This window comes from Sardina pilchardus, chromosome 3 (genome assembly GCF_963854185.1).
Source record: "Sardina pilchardus chromosome 3, fSarPil1.1, whole genome shotgun sequence".
Classification (NCBI taxonomy): domain Eukaryota; kingdom Metazoa; phylum Chordata; class Actinopteri; order Clupeiformes; family Clupeidae; genus Sardina; species Sardina pilchardus.
In genome coordinates, this window is record NC_084996.1 from 37,705,262 (window position 1) to 37,726,618 (window position 21,357).

The window sequence follows — 21,357 nt, forward strand, 5'->3', positions numbered from 1 at the left end:
ACTTACTGCGCAATGCACTGACAGACACTGGAGTAGCGAACTCAGCTGTGTATTTAGGAAGGAAGGTCCTATGCACCGATGCGGTCACAAAACCAACCGGACTTTATTTAGCGGGCGTGTTTCTGTAAAGAATAAGGTTCGGGGGCCTTTACAAGGTCCAAATGCACATCACACAAGCAAAGATACGGAAATCTGTTTTTAGTAACTAATGTATGTAAAAATGGAGTACAAATTATCACTTAGATCTGTTATATGCCATGAGTGCTATACAGATTTGTCCTAGAAAAGCCCATATTGAATCACTTGGCCCTGTCAATAGAATTAGATTAAGTTTGTTGCATGTTTCCGGTGGGATAAGAGAAACTGTTTCCCCCAGCCGTGTTACACAACTTACAATTAGGAACCTAGGACCCCCTTAACCCCAACTATTCACCCTCGTCACAAGGAGGAAAATATTATCTGAATTCCCAATCCCAAATTAGTTATATATGAATCTTTCTGTGACCATGAGGAATAGGTCCCCTTTGTCACTCCATTGACAGGCGACAGCCTTTGTAACAGGAGGAAGACTTTTAGAAATCATTGTCACAGATTAGTTTATGCAGTAAATAGCCAAGTCCCACTATAACAAGAGAATCACATAATTACAAGCACGATTGCAGGTAATAGGGTTAACATGAAATGGATATATGGAGAGCCTCCTGTATAATATTTACTTGTTGACCCTGAACTCCTGATTAAGGATTTTGATTCATGTATCAGTCCTTTCGTGCATCCTAAACCCATTAAAAAGGGGCCTTTGCAAAAGACACGACACTGATAAATACTTCCTCTTTGTTCGCAAGCGAGAGCCTCGCAGAGTCGAAAAGGGGAAGTTAGTCTTTAGCAAGGTGAGAGCCTCGCCTGGTCTAAAGACGGTGGCACCCACACCCCCCTCTTAGCAAAGTGAGAGCCTCACAGTCTAAAAGGATATATGCACACACCCTGAGTAGCGATCTCAGCTGTGATTATAGGAGCCCTGTAATCATCAGAAGGATACAAAACGCAACAAAGCCAAACCCACACCTACAGTACTGCCCACCAGCAGAACTAAACCTGTCTGGGTCAAGCCAAACCCACACCAATAGTACTGCCCACCAGCAGAACTGAACCTGTCTGGGTCAGGCCAAACCCACACCTACAGTACTGCCCACCAGCAGAACTAAACCTGTCTGGGTCAAGCCAAACCCACACCTACAGTACTGCCCACCAGCAGAACTAAACCTGTCTGGGTCAAGCCAAACCCACACCTACAGTACTGCCCACCAGCAGAACTAAACCTGTCTGGGTCAAGCCAAACCCACACCAATAGTACTGCCCACCAGCAGAACTAAACCTGTCTGGGTCAGGCCAAACCCACACCAATAGTACTGCCCACCAGCAGAACTAAACCTGTCTGGGTCAAGCCAAACCCACACCAATAGTACTGCCCACCAGCAGAACTAAACCTCAGGGATGCAAACACACATGTGGTCAAAAAAGAGAGAGCCTCGGAGCGGGGGGGGTGGGGGGGGGGGGGGGGTGGGTGGTGGTAGGTGTGCTTAAATGCGCAGTGTGGCGCCGGTGGCCGTGGGGTGGTGCATTATGGGTATCAAGCATCTTGGAGGAAGGCCTATATGGTCACTACGGTGAATGTAGGCCATTGTAGGGGGGTCATGATGTTCAGTACCTTTACTCTGAGTCAAAGTTGCTGTACCATCATCATCATCTTGGCAAACTATTGCACCTTGAGCACGCAGTGTATGCCGAAAAAAAAGCCATTGTAGTAATGTTTGGGCACTGAAATCTTGAAAGAACACCCAGTGCAACCTTTTTTTGTTTTGTCCAAAATGATTTTTGCAAATTGCAAAATCCCCCTAAACTTGCTGTTTAGGCCCACATAGCCTATTAGCCCATGCCTACACATTCTAAGGTTTCAGTGAAATATTGGCACACCACTAATAATATAGACAAAACAATTACTGCCAAGTACAAACAAATGATGGGAATACTATTTTTTATATAAGCTAATGTCCAACCAGCTCCTCTATAAGACTAGCTCTTCTCAACATTGCTTTATTGTGTTCTATATTCTATACTATAGCTATTCTTTATGCAAGTCCCATATACACTCCTACAATTTTTTTTTTTTTTTTTGTCAAGGCAGGTTGCTGCACTGCCAGCTACATATAATCCAAACATAGTAGGCCAATAAAAAAAGAGGATATAGTTGGTTGGTAATCTAAATGCAAAAAATGATAAGGGCTAAACCAAAATTATGCTAATCGCGATCAGCCACATTGCTACAATTCAAACGATATTGACATAAATTAACAACTACTACAATAAGGCCATGATTTCCAATACAACTACTAAACAACATAACATGACAAATTAGCCTCACTCACGTAATTGTCTTCCCATAATAGGCTAAGTAGGCATAGTCTAAAAAACAATTCTAGGTTATGCTCCACAGTAGACGGATGCTCCTCCCGACACTTAAAAGACAAAGGCTATTTTTGGACATGTTACGGTAGACACAGAGCTGTTTGATCTGATCTTAATCCTGATTTTATTATTGATATCAGCAGAGTCAGCTTTTATAACCCATCCAGAGGTGTGCATGACGAACTTAACTTTATCCACATGGCAAGCGGAGGACATGCGTAAAGGTGCGTAATCTGGTTATCCATAGGCAAAGTAGCCTTCTACCGTACTCCGTCGCTGCCCTCAGTGAATTCTTTGATGTCATTAGATGTTTCCCCTTGTCACATGCAATTCAATGGACAACTTCGAAGTAGAAAGAATTGTTTTCTTCTTCATTTACTGCATCTCAATTATCTACAGACCCCCCCCCCCCCCCCCCTCAAAAAAAAAACTCTTCGGATTTGCATGATTCACACAAGTCCCACAAAGCGACGTGAAAAAAGCGGGAGGCGCCGAAAAGCGAGCTGTTTGCATCCCTGAAACCTGTCTGGGTCAAGCCAAACCCACACCAATAGTACTGCCCACCAGCAGAACTGAACCTGTCTGGGTCAAGCCAAACCCACACCTACTGCTCACCATAGAACTGAACCTGTCTGGGTTAAGCCAAACCCACACCTACTGCTCACCACAGAACTAAACTTGTCCGGGTCAAGCCAAACCCAAAAACGTGCTGCCCCCCCCAGGCGGCCGGTACCGGTCACTCACCCCTGCAGGTCCTTGACGGAGAAGGAGACCTTGAGGCTGTGGCCGAGCACATGCAGCGCCGAGAGCACGTCGGCCCACTGGACCATCTCCCCCAGAGGCCCGCCCTTCAGAACCTTGGGGCTGAACATGTCCCCGGACTCCTCCGTCAGGAAGCCCACGTGCACCAGGATCTACAGATAGAGAGGGGGGGGGGGGAGAGAGAGAGAGAGAGGGAGAGAGGGAGAGAGAGAGGGGGGGGGGGGGGGGGGGGGGGAGGCACAGTTTTTGAAGTCAGCCAATGTCTAGAGTAATCAGATGGTGAGTTTTATTTAGATGTGATTGAACATTCAGACAAGTTAGCTTAAACACCACAACTCAGGATCCAGTTTCGGAACCGTTCTCTTTCCCTCTGTGTGAGGGTGAGTGTGTGTGTGTGTGTGTGTGTGTGTGTGTGTGTGTGTGTGTGTGTGTGTGAGAGAGAGAGGGAGAGTGTGTGTATGGATGTTGACACAAAACACAGTGCCGTGTGTCCACATTCTAACCATGTCTGGTACATTCTATCTCCATAACAACAGAACAACTGGAGGTCTGGCGCCCACTCGAGATCCAAGCACGCTTCACTCGCCAGTCTCTCTGTCCCCCTCTCTCCCTTCTCTCTCCCCTCTCTCTTCATCTCTTCTTTCTTTCTCTCTCTCCCTCCCTCTCTCTCCTTCTCTTTCTCCCTTGTCTATTTCACTCTTCCATGTCTGATGAATGTCTGCTGGAGCACCAATGGCAGAAATCCCCATTCAATACATCCAATGTCCACTATCGGGCCATTCATGGCTTTGTTTTGCTTGATGGCGGTGGCTGAGAGAAGGCCAAACAGGAGGAGGACAGGGATAGCAAGGCCCAGACAAACAGAGAGCTCAGTCTGGTTCGGCCCACTCAAATGGAGCGGGAATCCTTGTGGTTAGTGCAGTCATTTCCTGTGTGTTAGCCGCATTGTGTACAAACCGTGTAATTATGCTTTACGCAAATTACAAAAGACAGAATCTTGTATTGACCGCACTTGCGTATTGACCTCGGTACCCAATAGCCCAATCAATCAGAATCAGATTGGAAGGAAGAATGAAGGAAAAAGAAATCCATACCCGTGTACAGCCCACCCCTGTGTATTAACCTCATAGCTGAGGACATTTTGCAATCAATGTATAAACCTTGGTTAATAGACGGGAAATGATGCTATAAATTAAAGTTTATGATGCATGATGTTTGTCTCATCAGTAATTTTTTTGGATGACATTTTAAATAATGCTTTTGTTGGGAGAAATGAGGACATGTCATCGTATTCTGACTGGACAATGAATACAGTGAAAAAACCCACAACAAACCTTCCATAACTTTCTAGAAGCCCCTTCCATCATAAGAGATTTAATGGTGAACACTGTAGAGCACTGTGATTTAACACAGCTGACAGTGTCAGGCATTCAGTAGAGGACTTTACTGCTCTTGTAATGTCAGACAGTGAACCAGCTAATTCATGAGAGACATAAGCTCTAATGATATCTCACATCATAAACACACACACACACACACACACACACACACACACACACACATACACACACACACACACACACACACACACACACACACACACACACACACACACACACACACACACACACATACATCACCACGGGCACCACCAGCTAATTCATGGGAGACATAAGCAGTAATGATATCTCACATCATAAAATCTGGCACGCCGTGAATCAGCCATCGCTACCAAATGCTTGGCGTCCCCTGACCACCCAACGCACACAGTGGGCTAATGGCCTGAACATCACATGTGTGTGTTCTGAAGCTTTTAATCACATCTGCCAAGCTCTGGGGGGTTTAGATCAGCTAATCCAAAGAGACGCTCTCTCTGTAAACACAGAGGGAGTGAGCGTGTGTGTGTATAAAAGAGAAAGAGAGAGAAAGAAAGGGAGAGGGAGAGAAAGATGAAAGAGAAAGCTGCTTCAGAGTGATATCTGAGTGTGAAGGCTGAAGGCTTCCAACCAGGTGGACCTGGCACAGATGCTAACGCCATGTAGTACACACACACACACGCACACACACACACACACACACACACACACACACACACACACACACACACACACACACACACACACACACACACACACACACACACACACACACACACACACACACACACACACACCTCTATTTCTATTCCTAATTCCTACCCCCCAGGTAGCATGGACATGAATTCCGATGAGTGCATTACACTTTCATGCCTTCATCTCAAAGAGGATTTTTAAACCACTCCAAGATGCATCATATCATTTGGACACAGATTTACACTACCAGTCAAAAGTTTGGGGTCGAATTTCTATACCACTCCATTATGGACAGAAAACCAGCTGAGGCCAGGTGCATTGTTTTTTGTTTTTTTTATCAGGACAGCAGTTTTCAGATTACATTATGTTCTAACATAATTGCAAAAGGGTTCTCCGATGTTTTCTCAGCCAGGGTTTTAAAACGATATTGGATTAGTAAACAGAATGTGCCTTGGGAACATTGGATGAAAGGTTGCTGGTAATGGGCAATATAGATATTGCATTAAAGATCAGCCATCTCTTTCTACAACAGTCCAGAACCCTTTTGCAATGATGTAAGCACTAGAGTGTGGAAACCCGACCGAAGCCCGACGGGACCCGTCGGAACCCGACGGGTTCGGTCGGAGTCGGACAAATATTTAGAATTTATGTTCGGGCTCGGGTCGGACCCGGACACATCAGCGCGATCAGACATTTGAAATGAAAAATGAAAAACAACTTATTTCACTTGATGTTCGTTTTTGCGATAGGTTTGTAATAGATTATCCTGATTATCTTGATTCCTGATCCTAACAGCATAACACATTTCCTCCTGTGCGCGAGATTTTTCTATTGCATGCGACAACGAAACACGTAGCCTACAATAAGTGCAGTTGTGAGCCGTGCTTACATGGAAGAATGCAAACAGAAGTTAGCCTCTGGAGAGTTTAAGACCATCAAAAATGATAGAGGAAAGTCATAGCATGTAGACATAGCCTACATAACTGTGCCCGGCCTCTTGTAACGTGTGCACTTCTTGCTCCGTGTGTGTGCGGCCATGGCTCCGCTTATCTGTGCCGACGTTTCCGAATGCCTTTCAATTGATTGATACAATCGGACTTTCCACACAAGTAATATCCACGTGTGTCATTAGTATGCCTATGCATATGCACATGCATCCTATGCATGATTTGAACTGCGTCGGGCCTGGTCGGACTCGGACACAAATATCTTAATGCCTGTCGGGTTCGGGTCGGATTCGATCACTGCGCTGTCGGGCCCGGGTCGGTCACGGACAGAAAAAAACGGCCCGATCCACACTCTAGTAAGCACATCATATAATCTGAAAACTGCCACCTGATCAAAATAAAAACAATACAACTGATCTCAGATGATATTCTGTCTATAAAGGAGTGGTATGGAAATGTCTAAGTGACCCCAAACTTTTGACCGGTGGTGTACAGCGTACAGAGACCCTCCACATACAAGGTATAAGGTATGCACACACTGATCCTAAATCCTTTATAACGCCTCTCATATAGAGACAGACAAGCCACACAGCCCTGCACAAGCACACGTGTCAATAGCTCATGAACGCTGACACCATTAAATCAAACACTTGGCAGAGCACCTTGTTAGAGCACCCAGGAGAGCGCTCTATATATCTAAGGCGTTTAGGAGCAGAGCTAATAAAAGCAGGGCCATTCGTCTGGCGCTTCATCTCGCCGTTGACTGGGAGTGCCCAGGGGGGCCCTGCTGCCGCTGCCGCCGCCACTTCCTGGAGATTGGAGAATAATGAAAAAGATGGCGGTTCCACTACGCTCCACGAGATCTTTAAACGGCTCGGCCCCTTTGAGCTCCCTCTTCCGTCGGATTCCCACGGGACACGGCAGCTATCAGCGGGAGGATTTCGGCGAGCTCTCTTACCTCTCTCTCTTACCCCCCTCTCTCTCTCTCTCTCCTTCCTCTCTTTCTCTCTCCCCTCCTCAAGGGAACTCTGTTTACAGTGCTGTCGACTAAATGTCTTGTAGTACAAGTACAATGGCTTAACGCCTAGTCTGGACAGCAGCGGCACATCAGACATGTGTTGATCAGATTTCAACCACTTTTTAGATGCACTACTAGAGCATAGAAAAGACTCCATCTCTCTCTCTCCCCCTGTCTCTTTCTCTCTTTCTTTCTCACTCTCTTCTTCTCTCTCTCCTCTCTCTTTCTCTCTCCCCTGTCTCTTCTTCTCTTGTTTCTCTCTCCCTATCTCTCTTCCTCTCTTTATCTCTCTCCCATGTCTATTTCACTCTCTTTCTCTCCCTCCCTCTTTCTCTCCCCTGCCCCCCTTTCTCTCTCTGTCTCTCTCTCTCTCCCTCGCTCTCTCTCTCCTGTCTCTCTCTCTCTCTCACACTGAGTGAATGCTCTTTTAACACTGCGTCAGAGCGGAGAGCTATTCTAAAAAACACACACAAAAAACAGCTGACAGGCTCCTGCACGGCAGAAAGAGCCCTTTTACTGTGAGCTCATGTGTTTACTCAAACGGTTTGCAAGTGAGTGCCATGTTTCTGTACTGCAATACTGCAATACCCAATATACAAGGGCCGATCACGGCAGGAACAGAAGTGCAAAAAAGCAGAAAGCGCAATATGACAATAGTAGAGACAATAGCATACAGTGGGTTTACAGAAGGCGCTTGATAGAAAAAGTGAAGATCCCCACACCCGAGCCTATTCGATTATATTTGAAAAATTTAAAAATGTAAGTTTTGGATAAGGATGATAGTTCCAAAATCACTGAGTAATCGTGATTTCAATATTGAACAAAATAATCGTGATGATGATTTTTACCATAATTGAGCAGCCCAAAGCTATCCTGTGTGCGGATTTTCACTTTTCTTTGAACCATATATTTTTGATCCCACACCCGAATAACTTGGATGTGAACTTGTGATTGAACTTTGTTCTTTCGACCAGAAGGTAGTTGCTACCTACCCTCTTCTGCTGCCTGCTTCGCCCGCGCAGACGACCGTCCAGACGCCGCGCCGCCGATGCCCACTGTGCCGCCAGCCTGCGCATGCGTCTCCTCATGAAGCTCAGGGACTCCTTACCCGTGCCCACCTGCTCCAGGAGCGGCCCCAGGTCCGAGCGCAGCGTCGCCTGTGTGTGTGTGAGCATGTGAGAGAGTGTGTGTGCGTGGATGTGCATGTGTGGGTGTGGATGTAAGAGAGTGCGTGGATGTGTGGGAGTGGATGTGTGTGTGTGTGTGTGTATGTGTGAGGGTGTGTGTGCGTGCATGTGCATGTGTGTGAGTATGTGTGCGTGGATGTGGATGTGGTGGCCGTGTAAGGGTGTGTGTGTGTGCGTGCGTGTCAGAGAGAGTAGAGGGAAGTGTCCAAACAACAAAACACTTGAGAATAAAGTTCATATTGAGACGAATGAATACAATGCTTGTGTCAGCTCTGGGGCCTGTACTACGAAGCGGGGTTACTGGCTTAGCTGGGTAACTTCGAGAGTAAGTTGATCACGTGTGGCGTAACTTCCCGGTTAACCCGTACTACGAAAGGTGGATAGGTTTTAACCTAGGTATGCTGCCATGGCAATTTACGCTGCATCTCAAACCTGCTCCGAGCAGGTTATGATCTTGGTTAACCCGAGGTTTGCGGTTAACCACACCCCACAATGTCGACGTAGGCTACTTTGAAGATACATTATTGGAGCGCAAATTGTAAGCGCCTCTCTTCGCAAGGCGAGGGTTTTTAAAGACCGCCAGAATCTTTCTCCATTAGCCTGATAAACCAGCCTAAATGGATTGGATGTCTAATTTAGTCTGGCCTCGATGAATGGATACAACGGAACATTGTTGATGAGCACAACCCGTTGTCTTTCAAACCGTGTCTGTGCCTATACACTAATCCAGCGAAACACGGAAGTAACACAAAACCGCCATTACTGCGTGCCTGGCTGCTAAGAAATTAGCCCGTTGGTTCCGTAGGCGGCTGTTGCAGAAGTTAGCTGTCATTAATACACGTCTTAATACCTTATGGTGTTAATAAATTACCTTCATTGGTAAGTTTTGGTACAGTCTGACATCATTGATCCAATGATCCCTTTCACCTGACATTTTCATTCATTAGCAGTCCTCTTGTTAGACATTCTCTGACAGGATGCTTTCATTGAAAAGCACAGACAAGTGTCACTCGTCACACTCGCAGGCACGCAGTAATGGCGATATTCAAGATGGCAGCGCCCATAAAGTTCGCGCTGGATTAGTGTATAGGCCAACGCTCCCTCAAAACCCCGCCCCAGAGCCCTCTGCCTCGCCCGCGTTGATTCAAAACACATCTCTGCGTTGTGATTGGTTTAGTTGCCATCTGCCAGATTCAGGGCAGTGTTTTCAAAATGTACAGTGGTCCGAGGCCAGACCCAAATGCAGGCAAAACATTTTGCCGTCCAGCAGTTGGCGCTGGTTTTCCAGGCTATTTCTCCATATAATATTCTCTATGAAAGATAGCCTATACATTCTCAGCCGAGGGAATTCGTTGCATTTGTCAGCTGATCGAGGCAAAGTGGAGGCTATAAGCATTGGCAATATAACATATTTTCATAATTAAGAAATATTAATGCAAGCTATAATAACTAGGCCCATAAACCTTCTGAATGTTTTTGAGTTTCATTTTCACCTGCTGCCAGCGGCACTGCCGTTGCATCTAAAATGTTCACAGGATAGGCATAGGCCTACGCTAAATCAGTCAATGGGGCTAAACATTCAATTATCCTTTATTCATATTTATTAATATACATGGCATGAATTGTGTTGCATCTGTAGGACTCTTATGAACTCAAAATGTATTTATTTCAACACATTTCAGACATTCCGCAAGCTATTAATCCTCCGTAACACATAGGCTATTTAAGGAACACGAAATAAAACTTTACTTTCATATATCCGATCTGCAATAGCCTACGTGCCAACAGCCTTGTCTTGCTTTGATTGCTGCCGACGTATTTGATGTATCGTAAAGTGGGTTTTAATTCCTCGCAACTTTTTATAATCATTGCGCAGGCCTTAACCGTAAAATAACGTGATCGCGTCATCATTAAAAGTGGTGATTTGCGCTGCAACCCGCCCATTTTATGTGAACGCGCACCAACTCCGATGAGGTTAACCCCAGTTCAACAAATCAACTTCTTACTCAGCGTCGTAGTACCGATTAACACCAATGAAGATAACCAGGTTTTGTCAACCCCGGTTTAGCAAAGTAACCCTGGGTTACATGTGGGTAGGTTGAGCTCCCTTCGTAGTACAGGCCCCTGAGGGGTATTCCACGAACGGAGGTTTAACAAACACAGAGTTAACGCTGAACTCTAGGTTGATTGACCCTGAGCCGACTAACACAGAGCGGTCGGTTCCACCGCGCCGGTTATGAAATAGTTTAATCAACACGGGGTTGGTTAACACTGGGTTGTGCGCGTACACGCCAAACCTATAAAGACGTGATGTATGGAGCATGGAAATCCTGATCAAAAGGGCGAAACAGGCTAGCTGCCGCTAGGGGCGTCTAGTTTTCTAGGCGAGAAACGGGCCGCATGTTTCTCAGAACTCGAACGCAGGCTGTAATAAATTAGAAAAAGTTTTTTAAAGTAACACCAAAGCCTCTGCCATTCAGAGAAACCCTGGTAGCGGATCGCTGACTGCGTGAATGCATACGTTTCATGACAAAAGCACGTTCCTAAATATCTGAACTATGAATCTATTCATATCTCAGTTAAAGTTGTCTTAGCATTCCTACCACATAACCTGTTATTTTATAAAGATGTAGGCTACTCTGATGGGCCCAAGCGATCATCTGATCAAGTAAAGATGAAACACTACGATTCATGGTAGTAATTATATTATTTTTCCAGATACATTTCTACATCTCTTTGCGTGGAATGGCTATATTGTGGAGGACGGCGCATGCAACAATTACGCAAGCCCGTTCGGACACACTCTTATACTACGTAGGCATTGAAATATGGACTTCAATATCCCAAATGTGTTTTCAATCGCGGGTTCTGCTGTGTGCCAGGTTAAATGTTGCCTGTGGTCCAGGAGCGGGATTAGGGTAGCCTACAGGGTGATGAGCGTCGGGAGGCATGGATACCCTCGATCCCCAAGGAGCTACCCATCGAATTGCGCTGCGACCAAATACAAACTTTCAGCTATCTTGCACAAGCACAACAATTATATAAGGTCTATGATATGTTCATAATGCAACGCAGTCTGAAATGTATAGCTCAAATTACATCCTGCATCGTAGACCAAACCAGGCAATTGTGCCTCCACATAAGTAATCATGTACGAAGCATCATAGGCTATATCCTCTTGGCTAATGATAAAATCGACAGCGATTAACAAACCATCTCGAAGATATGAAATAGCCAATAGGCTGCGTATAGGCCTACCTAAACATTTGTGATAGCCTTTCCTGATAATCGGCCTCATATATAGCTGGGGCCTATAGGCACTTGTGCCATCAATGCACCCAATGACATAATATTGTAACCGAATGGTATCATAGTGATACCCATATGAAAAGTCAACAGCAAGGATAATTTCTGTGCCACTTGGGGACACTTAAAGCATTAGTGACCTGAGAGTTGGTGAAACTCCATTTTAACGATGACCCTCGTGAGTTGTGGCCAGGAAAGAGGACGAAGTCACGCACTATAACCGCTTCAGCGCAAGACAGACTTTACGCACTGATTGGCAGACCGCTTTCCCTATGCTCAGCATCTCATACTGTACAGAAAACTACACGTCTCAAATAAACGGAGAGCTATGCAAATAGTTTTCAGTGAACTGAGGCCAGGTTCACGATTGGTAGCCTAACGTAGGGCTATTTAAATATATTAAAGATTAACGTAAAAAACGATATCGCTTCAGCCAAAATTCATCAAGATGTCGAGCCGTGGTCTTTTCAAACTCTCGGTGAATTGCACGAATTATTTGCGCTCCGATGTCAATAGACCTCTCATCAATAGGGCATGCCATTGCAAACACGAGAAAGCTGCGGAAATCGCGGGTTTAAATAGCCTACCCTGAGCAAAAACCGGGTTATCTTTCAAACTTAACCTGCTCAAAACCTGCTCCGACCAGGTTAGGTTCAGAGCATTCTATAGTAACTAACATACCGTGTTCATTTTGGAACGGAAAACCTAGAGTTACCGCAAACCCTGGGTTAACTTACCCGGTTTTGTGATAAAACCGGCTTTGTGGAATACCCCTCTGATGTCAAGTTTTCAAAACAATGAACACGCAGGTCTAAACAAAAGCTAATCTAAGGCTGTACTGTATGTACTGTATTGCCTATTTGGTGAAGAAAACAGAGCAAAAGCTGTCAAGTCTTGGTGTGTACTGTAGATGTATTTCAATAAAAAACGAGAAGTTGTAGTTTAATGAAATTCATCAGCGTGAACTGATGTTTAGCAATGAAAATGTGTCAACACATTCACAAGAGATGACTTCTGCCGTGCAAAAAGCTGCTAAGGAAGACAAAATGGACTCCCAGTTTCTTTAAGCAGGTCAAAGCAATCGAGAAAAACTGCAAAAGGCAGATCCATCTCCCAGTAATGGACATGGCGTGAGGAAAACAAGATCAGGACCATGAGTACATTACCAAAATTGTACACAAAAACGTGTCCTCGGGTTAAGGTCTAGTATTGTAATGATATATTGTCTATTACAGCGGTTCCCAAACTTTTCCCCCCGCGTACCCCTTTCTGACACTGCCCTTTTCATCTTGCGTATCACAGTTCCAGTTTTTGAATCCCTGATCAATTACATAGCGTACTATGATCTTATACCAGAACTACATAGTGTTATTTAGTCACGTAATAAGTCGACCATGATGAGGCCATTCAAGGTGAACAGTCTGACAACAAGAATGTAAGAAAAGTGAGTTGGCAACATAGTTGAGACTGAATGAGATAGCATGATTGCAGCTCCTTGCAAGAAGTTGTGCTCGTACACTGAGGAGCCTGCAGCCTCAAGGAAACTCTTTCTTTCTTTCTGGCTCTTGAGGCTCTGATCCTCTCGAACGTGCCCTTTCACCCTCCCACACAACCGCAGCAGAAGCCTGCCATGCCCGAGAGAGAGTCTCACACATACAATATGTAAAACCAGCTTCGCATTCACCTCCCTCTCCAAGGGGGGATTTCAACTGAATTAAAGCATCTCTCATTTCAAGCCCTCAGGAAGTAGAACATGAGTCTGAAAATGTGTTAGGAATAAAATTAAAAAAAATCTTCAAATAATCTTATTCCAGTACTAAGCGCACACCTACAGTACAGTTCACCTGAATTAGCAGAGAAGCTAAAGATTTCCACAACGTAATGCCTCCATAGGGGCATTCACTCTCAGCTAGCACACGTCACCCGTTCACTTTCAGCTAGCGCTCATCACAGAGAGGATGTGGGCGCTCAGGGGAGGCCGAGATGGAGGGTCTGTCTCCAGTTTCCGGCTCCGGAGCTTCAGGATATGGCAGATTGCGCGGAGATGCAATCACACTGACTCACTCGCTCGCCGAGAACAAGATAAAGGAATAGATAAATCAGAGAAGGTTTTTCCTGCGCGGCTCTGCTCTACTCTGCTCACTACCTCTGAGGCACAACAGCACGCCCACGGGAGATTCCGCTTACACTTCTCCGCATGTGAACAGCGCTGCTCACGATGCCTTGCTGCTGCCAGAGATCTACTGCCAGCGCTATGCATAAGTCATAAAGGCTACTGGTAGGCCCGGGCTGCACAGAGTCCTCCGCTGAAGATCTGTCTCATTTTTTTGAACGTACTGTACGCGTAGCTCAGGGCTGTCTGTAGATAGATAGATAGATAGATACTTTATTGATCCCCAAGGGGAAATTGAAGATAGTAGTAAAAAAAGACTAAGAATTCTGTGATCATGGTAATGCAGTATCAGATTTCTTTTTTTTTTTTTTTTAAAAAGGCATTGAACATGTTTGATGTTGTTGGAGGCTGGCTATTGTCCAATGTTTATAACAATACCAGTGGTATTAAATGGCTCCTTGAATGTTGATGAGTGTCCATATTGTGAATGTGGACATCAGATGTATTTTGTGGATAACATTTTTTAAGTATAATTTTTGAATGTTAAAAGTTGCAATTGGTGAATAAACTTTTTTAAAGAGGTGGATAAACTCTAATAAGAGGTGGATAAACTCTATTTCTGAAATTTCAGAGGTGGATAAACTGTGTTTACCTGTGTTTAGCCTCCACTACATCCCTGGTGTTGCTATCACAACTAGTGTAGCCAGTTGTATTGATGATAGTGGAAGCGGTAACACTTTACTTGACGGGTTCATTCATAACACATTCATAACAGCTGTCATGAACTGCACATGAAGCATTCATGACTGATTCATGAAACATGACTCAACATTCATACCAACACTTTCATGAATGTGGAAGACAAAACGACGAAAACTTGTGAAAATAAAAGTCCAACAATCTAGTAATCCATATACAGGGTATTATGAATCCTCTCCAGCATTTGTAAACATCTCATGAATATTTTATGAAGTCTACTTGAAATGTCACTTTACTATATGAGTTGTGAAGTATTCATCATACTGGGAAGTGAACTACTGACCATCTGTGGACCTCTGAATGGTTGGACATTACTGTTTTATATATCTGATATACAGTCATTGGTGTAGACAATTATGCATTCTTCAGAGGTTACTATCATAAAATTAACAAACAGACAAACAAAAAACTAAATTCTCCTGGACACTGGACTTCCTCGTTGACTAAGATGTGACATGATCAGGTTGGCTAAAACAAAAAAGACAGCAATGCTGCTTTGCGATTGTTGGACTTTTATTTTGACAAGTTTTTAACGTTCTGTCTTCCACATTCATGACAGGGTTGGTATGAATGTTGGGTCATGTTTCATGAAACAGTCATGCATACTTCATGTGCAGTTCATGACAGCTGTTATGAATGTGTTATGAACGAACCCGTCAAGTAAAGTGTTACCGTGGAAGCTAATTGCTAATAGTTGCAGCAGACTCTCCACCAACAAAGTGCTTGAGCTGTTGACATACTGTAGGGTGCCTCTCATCATCTCTCCTCGATCCTCAATGCTCGGTCCTCCAGGCTTGTTCCCACTGATCTATAACTAACACTGGATAGATTATCCCATTGTTGCCGACCCATCATTCTTTATGAAGATCAGTGAGGACGAAGGGAGGATGTATAAAAGCTGAATGAGAGGCACCCCCATTGTAGCCTGGGCCTTACTCTTCAATCACCTGTCCAGTCGGCGCTGGATGAGCAGTGGGCATGCTGCTATGGTTCCTCCAGGCCAGAGGGGGGCAGAACCACTCCACCTCACTCAGGTAAACCAGGAAGGAGCATTCGGAGCCGTCCACTCCGTAGAAGCTGTAACAAGGGTCAGAGGTCCATCGGGCCCGCATCCACTGCAACAACAAACATGTCCACATGTGCAACGCTGTTAGAAGCCAATTAAGGATCCGGGTTCAAGGTGACTTTATTAGGTCTCTCAAGGGAGGAATTAGCCTCAGGTAAGGTAAGGGTAAAGTCTGACACAACCACATTCCAAAATCATCACAGCACATAGCACATACTATACAAATAGAAAATAAAAAAACTACATTAGTTTAACTAGTTTTATTAACTTAATGATTATAAAAGATGCAACTACAAATTATAAATGTATTTAATGATACATTATTCATCTTAATCCAAACAAACACTTGCGCACATCCAAAAGTAGGTGCAGGATTAAAGGGATATTCCGCCATTTTTGGAAATAAGCTAATTTTCTACCTCCCCTTGAGCAAAACAATTGATATTTCCCGTTCATCCAGCCATTCTGTGAGTCTGGCGATACAACTTTTAGCTTCAGCCTAGCATAGATCATTGAATCGGATTAGACCGATAGCATCTCGCCTGCTAGCATCATGTTTAAAAGTGATTAAGATTTCTGGTCTTTTTCCCATTTAAAACGTGTCTCTTCTCAAGTTAGAAAGTGCAATAAGACCAACTGAAAATGAAACCTGACGTTTTTCTAGGCTGATTTGACATGGAACTACACTCTAATCTGGCGTAATAATCAAAGCAAGTTGCAAACGTATGTAGCATCTGAAAATAGTCCCCATAGACAACAAGCAGTAGTAGTGCCTGATATCACTGCACCCATGGTACGTTTGCAACTTGCCATGGTACGTTTGCAAATTTCATTTTGTTGTAGAAAATAAATTACTGTTAATATGATGCTGTTTAATTAATTTATAAATGGTGCACTGACTCTTGCTGGCTCCACTCAGCTGCTGTGCCTGCCCTCTCACAGTTTACCTTTCAGTAGTGGAACTACTGTTGTCTTTGCGGGGGTTTTTTTTACATTTCTTATAAAAAGGAGATATCAGTTATCAACAATGACAAGCCAGCTGGTGCTCTCTCTCCCTTTCATGCGCACTCAAACACGTTCCCAATTACGTTATGAGTAGGCTAACGTTATTAGTAACATAACATAAATTAGATTTGCTGCAGAGATTTCAAAGAGTAGCCTATCATCTCTATGTAACAAGCTGTTCTGATATTGACATTGTAAATGTAAACATTCTCTAAGAAGAGTGTAAAGCGTTATCTTATGTTAACCACAACATCGTTGCTGGAAAAAAATAGCGGATAACCTAAGTGCGTGGCGGCCGCGGGCCGGATCTATGATAAACTAATGCATGCTCGGCGCCCCGCATTGAAGTGCATCGCGAGCCGTAGTTTGGACACCCCTAATGGCAGTCCCGCGGCCCACAGGTGCAAAACTGAAAGTTTGTTGCGCCCCTTGGTGGGGTGCCGGCTTTACGGTCTATGGGTGCCGGCGGCACCGTCTTTTGCCGTTCTAATCAGGACACAATTTATTCTATCACTCACCACCAGCCAAAGTGGCTACTAAAGGTTTTTTTTATACCCGCCAAAATGAATTTTTACCCGCATTTGGCGGGTTGGCGGGTGTTAATTTAGAGCCCTGAACATGATGCTAGCAGGCGAGATGCTACTGGTCTAATCCGATTCAATGATCTATGCTAGGCTGATGATAAAAGTTGTATCGCCAGACTCACAGAATGGCTGGATGAACGGGGAAAAGGTATCAATTGTTTTGCTCGAGGGGAGGTGGAAAATGAGATTATTTCCAAAAATGGCAGAATATCCCTTTAAAAAAGCAATATTATAAAACATAATAAAGAACATCAACACACTAGCTCCCTGTTTATCTGTTTATTAAAGTTAAACCAAAAGTTACAGTACCTTTCGAGCCTTAAGCGCTTCATCAGTCTGATATGCGGATGCAGCGTGCGGATATTCCTTACTATCTTTTTACATTATTCATGCTAATCATAAGTAAATGAAGAAATTGTTAGGGGATCAAGCGGCACTGTGCAATACTCACATCCATTTTGCCAGCGCAGTCGGGGTAATGAGGATCCTTAGGGACGTCACACTGGCCCGCCAAGCCATCTCTTACTGCAGAGACAACAACAGCAAAACCATTTTCACAAACTAAGGAAGTCTTCTTTTTTCAGAGTTAACTCAGGAAGTCTTAAGGGGTCTTTTGTCTTGTCTCCTGTTTCAAAGGCAAAACGCTGCTTCCCTTTGTCTCCAGTCAGTTGGCCCCATTAAAGAGAAAGTTCTTGTGAAAAGAGAAAGTGAGGTATTGCCCACTCGTCTCTAAAAATACAGGCAAACAGGAAGTGAGTCATTGGCTAAATTGACTTATATATGGCTGTCAGTGTGTGTGTGTGTGTGTGTGTGTGTGTGTGTGTAAATATGCCACACATGCCATCTTAAGTGTTTTTATGCACGTGTATGGATTACTTGCACACTAGCTCATGCATCTGACTCACAGACTGTATAGAATAGGTCTGACAGTATGTGTGTGTGTGTGTGTGTGTGTGTGTGTGTGTGTGTGTGTGCACACGTGTGTACGTGTGTTTATGTGTAAATGTGTGTATGTGTAAATGTGTGTGTGTGTGTGTGTGTGTGTGTGTGTGTGTGTGTGTGTATGTATGTGTGCATGTGTGCATGTGTGTGTGTGTGTATGTGTGTGTGTATATGTGTGTGTGTGTGTGTGTGTGTGTGTGTGTGTGTGTGTATGTGTGTGTATGTGTGTGTGTGTGTGTGTGTTGTTTATGCATGCAAGCACGCAGGCGCATTCCTACGCATATTCATCACTTTGGCAGCGCACTCTGGCTCCCCTAATGAAGGAGGCTGGGAGAGCTTTCCTCACGCCGGTGGTGGCGCCAAGTCTGTGTTGCGTGATCACAGTCAGAGGATTAGAGTCCATTCCGGAACATTAGAATATTAATTGCAGCCGCAACAATGAACACCGCTCTACGGCGAACCACTCCAAGCCCAGAGACTGGGGGATTAACTGCCTGAGCAGGATATCTGTGAAGCATATTTCAACTTTGGACGGCCTCCAGCCTTTCTGCCTGACAAATAACAATCTGTGAAACGACGAGCTAAATGGATTTCATAAAAAGAACATACATTTGTAGCATGTCAGCCGCAAGCACAGGCAAAGCCTCCATGCAGGAGCCTCAGAGCGTTAGCAGGGGCACTGGAGCTGAACTGAAGGTGGAAAAGACTCGTGGACTGAAAGAGCCAGTCTTTCAGCAGTGCAGCTGTCTGTCAACATCAGTTAAAAGTGCAGCTAACAAATGCTATAGAGTCCCACAGGGGCTTGAGGCTGATAGAAACCTTTTAGCAGCAAGTTAGGAAAGAGCAGTTCAACTGAGATGCTGCGAAGAGGTCGCTCTGAAATAGACTTCACTCTGAACAGCCACTATACAGTCTGAGTAGTAGCCATTGGAATTGATACGGGTCTAAGTTGCACCTTTGTTGGAGAAACTGCAGTCTGAATGAGCGACTGAAATCGATATGGGTCTTGTGACGGCCGCAAGGCCTTGCTGTGTTTGTCTCTGTCTCCTCCCAATTAGGACTGATGAGGTGGGCGGGGTCGCCAGGTCCGCGGCCTATATGGTGCTCCGGATTCCAGCATTCTATCTTTTGATTTTGGCATGTAGGCCAAACGCCGGGCTGGCTTGCTGCTGCTTTAGCTTTAGTTATTATTTGATTGATTGTAACATGCAACACGCACACACTATATTACCTACACGCAACACACGCCCGCACTTCACCACTGATCACTGATCGCTACCTATCTACCTACGGCTTTGTTATGGTATTATTTCATCGTAATTTGGTTAATAAACCACCATCTATTGTTTAAACTTATCACGCCTCCGTCCTCCCTCATTGTATGGTTCCCTAGGCCATTACAGTCTCATACGCACCTTTGTTGGCACTCCGGCTCCTCTGCAGGATCTGCTCCACCTTCACGGCCATGTCCGACACGTTCTGCGCAATGGCCTGGATGCGCTCAACCAGGCCCATGGGCTGGAACCTTTAAATAGCCAGAGAGCCACGCACACACACACACACACACACACACACACACACACACACACACACACACACACACACATAGAGAAAACAAACAATCAAACATTTGAGAATACATACAGACAACATACCAATGCCATTTGATGTTACATCATGATGTACAAATAGTTAGAAATAACCTAGCCTAGAAATCTAGACGCCCCAAGCGGCAGCAAATCTAATTCGCTGTCAGGGTAGTCTAGCAACTCTCTGTTGGCTTGCGAACTGCCTCGAGGTAACTTCTCTCAGGCCAATCACATCGTGTATAGAGACGGTAGGCGGGCATACGTCATGGTTAAATCAGAATCTCAGAAATAACCACATTATGCAGTCGTCTTAACATAATGATGACTGACCTGCGACCAGAAGTTGCGACCGTTAAACATTCTGCTACTTGAAAACAAGAAGATGATTAGTTTAGCGCTATACTGTTGTGTGGAGCGGGAATTGACTATGTTTGACGAATCTGAAATGTGAAAGACAACCGTTTATTCCACCCCTCCGATTGAACCCTGCTATGGTGAGTTCTCAGACCCTACAGTACAGTACATCTTGATGTGGGTCTGGCTCATCAGGCTAACAAATAGTGACAGTAACACAGAACCTGTGGTAGTTACAGTACACACTTTTAGCAGTAGTAAAGAAACCGTTATCAAAACAGATATAAGGTTTCTGTAGACGAAGATGCTGATGATGTTCTGCAAATTGCTATGGACAAAAGTGAATAAATTAAATCATATGAATGCTTGAAAATTCACTCAAAGCTGCTTTTTCAGCTGGTTCAGCTGAAACTTTTTCACCCTAAAGTCACTCAACCAAAGTTGGATCTCTCATCGGTTAATCAAAAAGTACATGAAAAATGACATCCGCTTCTTTCTATCATTCTTTTATGACCTTCCAGTCATATTTGATGCAGATTTTGAGAAATATCAAAGAGGTTCAAGAGGTTGTAAAGCTCCACTGTACAAGTCCTGACTGATCTCAGGCTGTGGCTCCATCTTGACCACTTTGAGCGAATGTGACGCTGCCGTATGCGAGAGGTCCGTCCACTCGCTAAACACAAAGTGGACGTACGTATGAATGCTAATTATGGAGCCTTCTGGCCGGAGCGTGAAATGGAACGCTTTTCAATCCTGACACAATTTATTTGGCGCTGATAACAGTCTGACTCAGCAAGACGTGACGGGCAACTCGGAGAACCGCCGGGACTGAGAACAATTAGTGTCATCAGCCCACGGGTCTCAGAGAAAACTGACTAGAGAGAGAGAGAGAGGGAGGGAGAGAGAGAGAGAAGGAGAGAGAGAGAGAGAGAGAGAGAGAGAAAGAGAGAGAGAAGGAGAGAGAGGGAGAGAGAGAGAGATAGGGAGAGAAAGAGGGAGGGAGAAAGAGAGAGAGAAGGAGAGAGAGGGAGAGAGATAGAGAGATAGGGAGAGAGAAAGAGGGAGGGAGTAAGAGAGAGAGGGAGAGAAACAGAGAGTGAGGGAGAGAGATAGAGATTGGGAGAAAAAGAGAGAGAGTGAGAGAGAAAGAGAGAGGAGAGAAACAGAGTGTGAGGGAGAGAGAGAGA

The 21,357-nt window shown here is 44.6% G+C and overlaps 1 protein-coding gene across 1 annotated transcript in view; it reads right to left on the bottom strand.

Annotated features, from left to right (window-relative positions):
- The window catches only part of LOC134077528 (alpha-1,6-mannosylglycoprotein 6-beta-N-acetylglucosaminyltransferase B-like), a 92,073-nt gene that overhangs the window by 37,375 nt on the left and 33,341 nt on the right, over positions 1–21,357 (bottom strand). The window contains exons 4-8 of the mRNA XM_062533192.1: positions 19,643–19,752; positions 17,737–17,810; positions 15,578–15,745; positions 8,258–8,422; positions 3,211–3,380 (exon numbers count right to left, since the gene is read on the bottom strand). Of these exons, the coding sequence (XP_062389176.1) occupies positions 3,211–3,380; positions 8,258–8,422; positions 15,578–15,745; positions 17,737–17,810; positions 19,643–19,752 (687 nt within the window). The remainder of the gene's footprint in view (positions 1–3,210; positions 3,381–8,257; positions 8,423–15,577; positions 15,746–17,736; positions 17,811–19,642; positions 19,753–21,357) is intronic.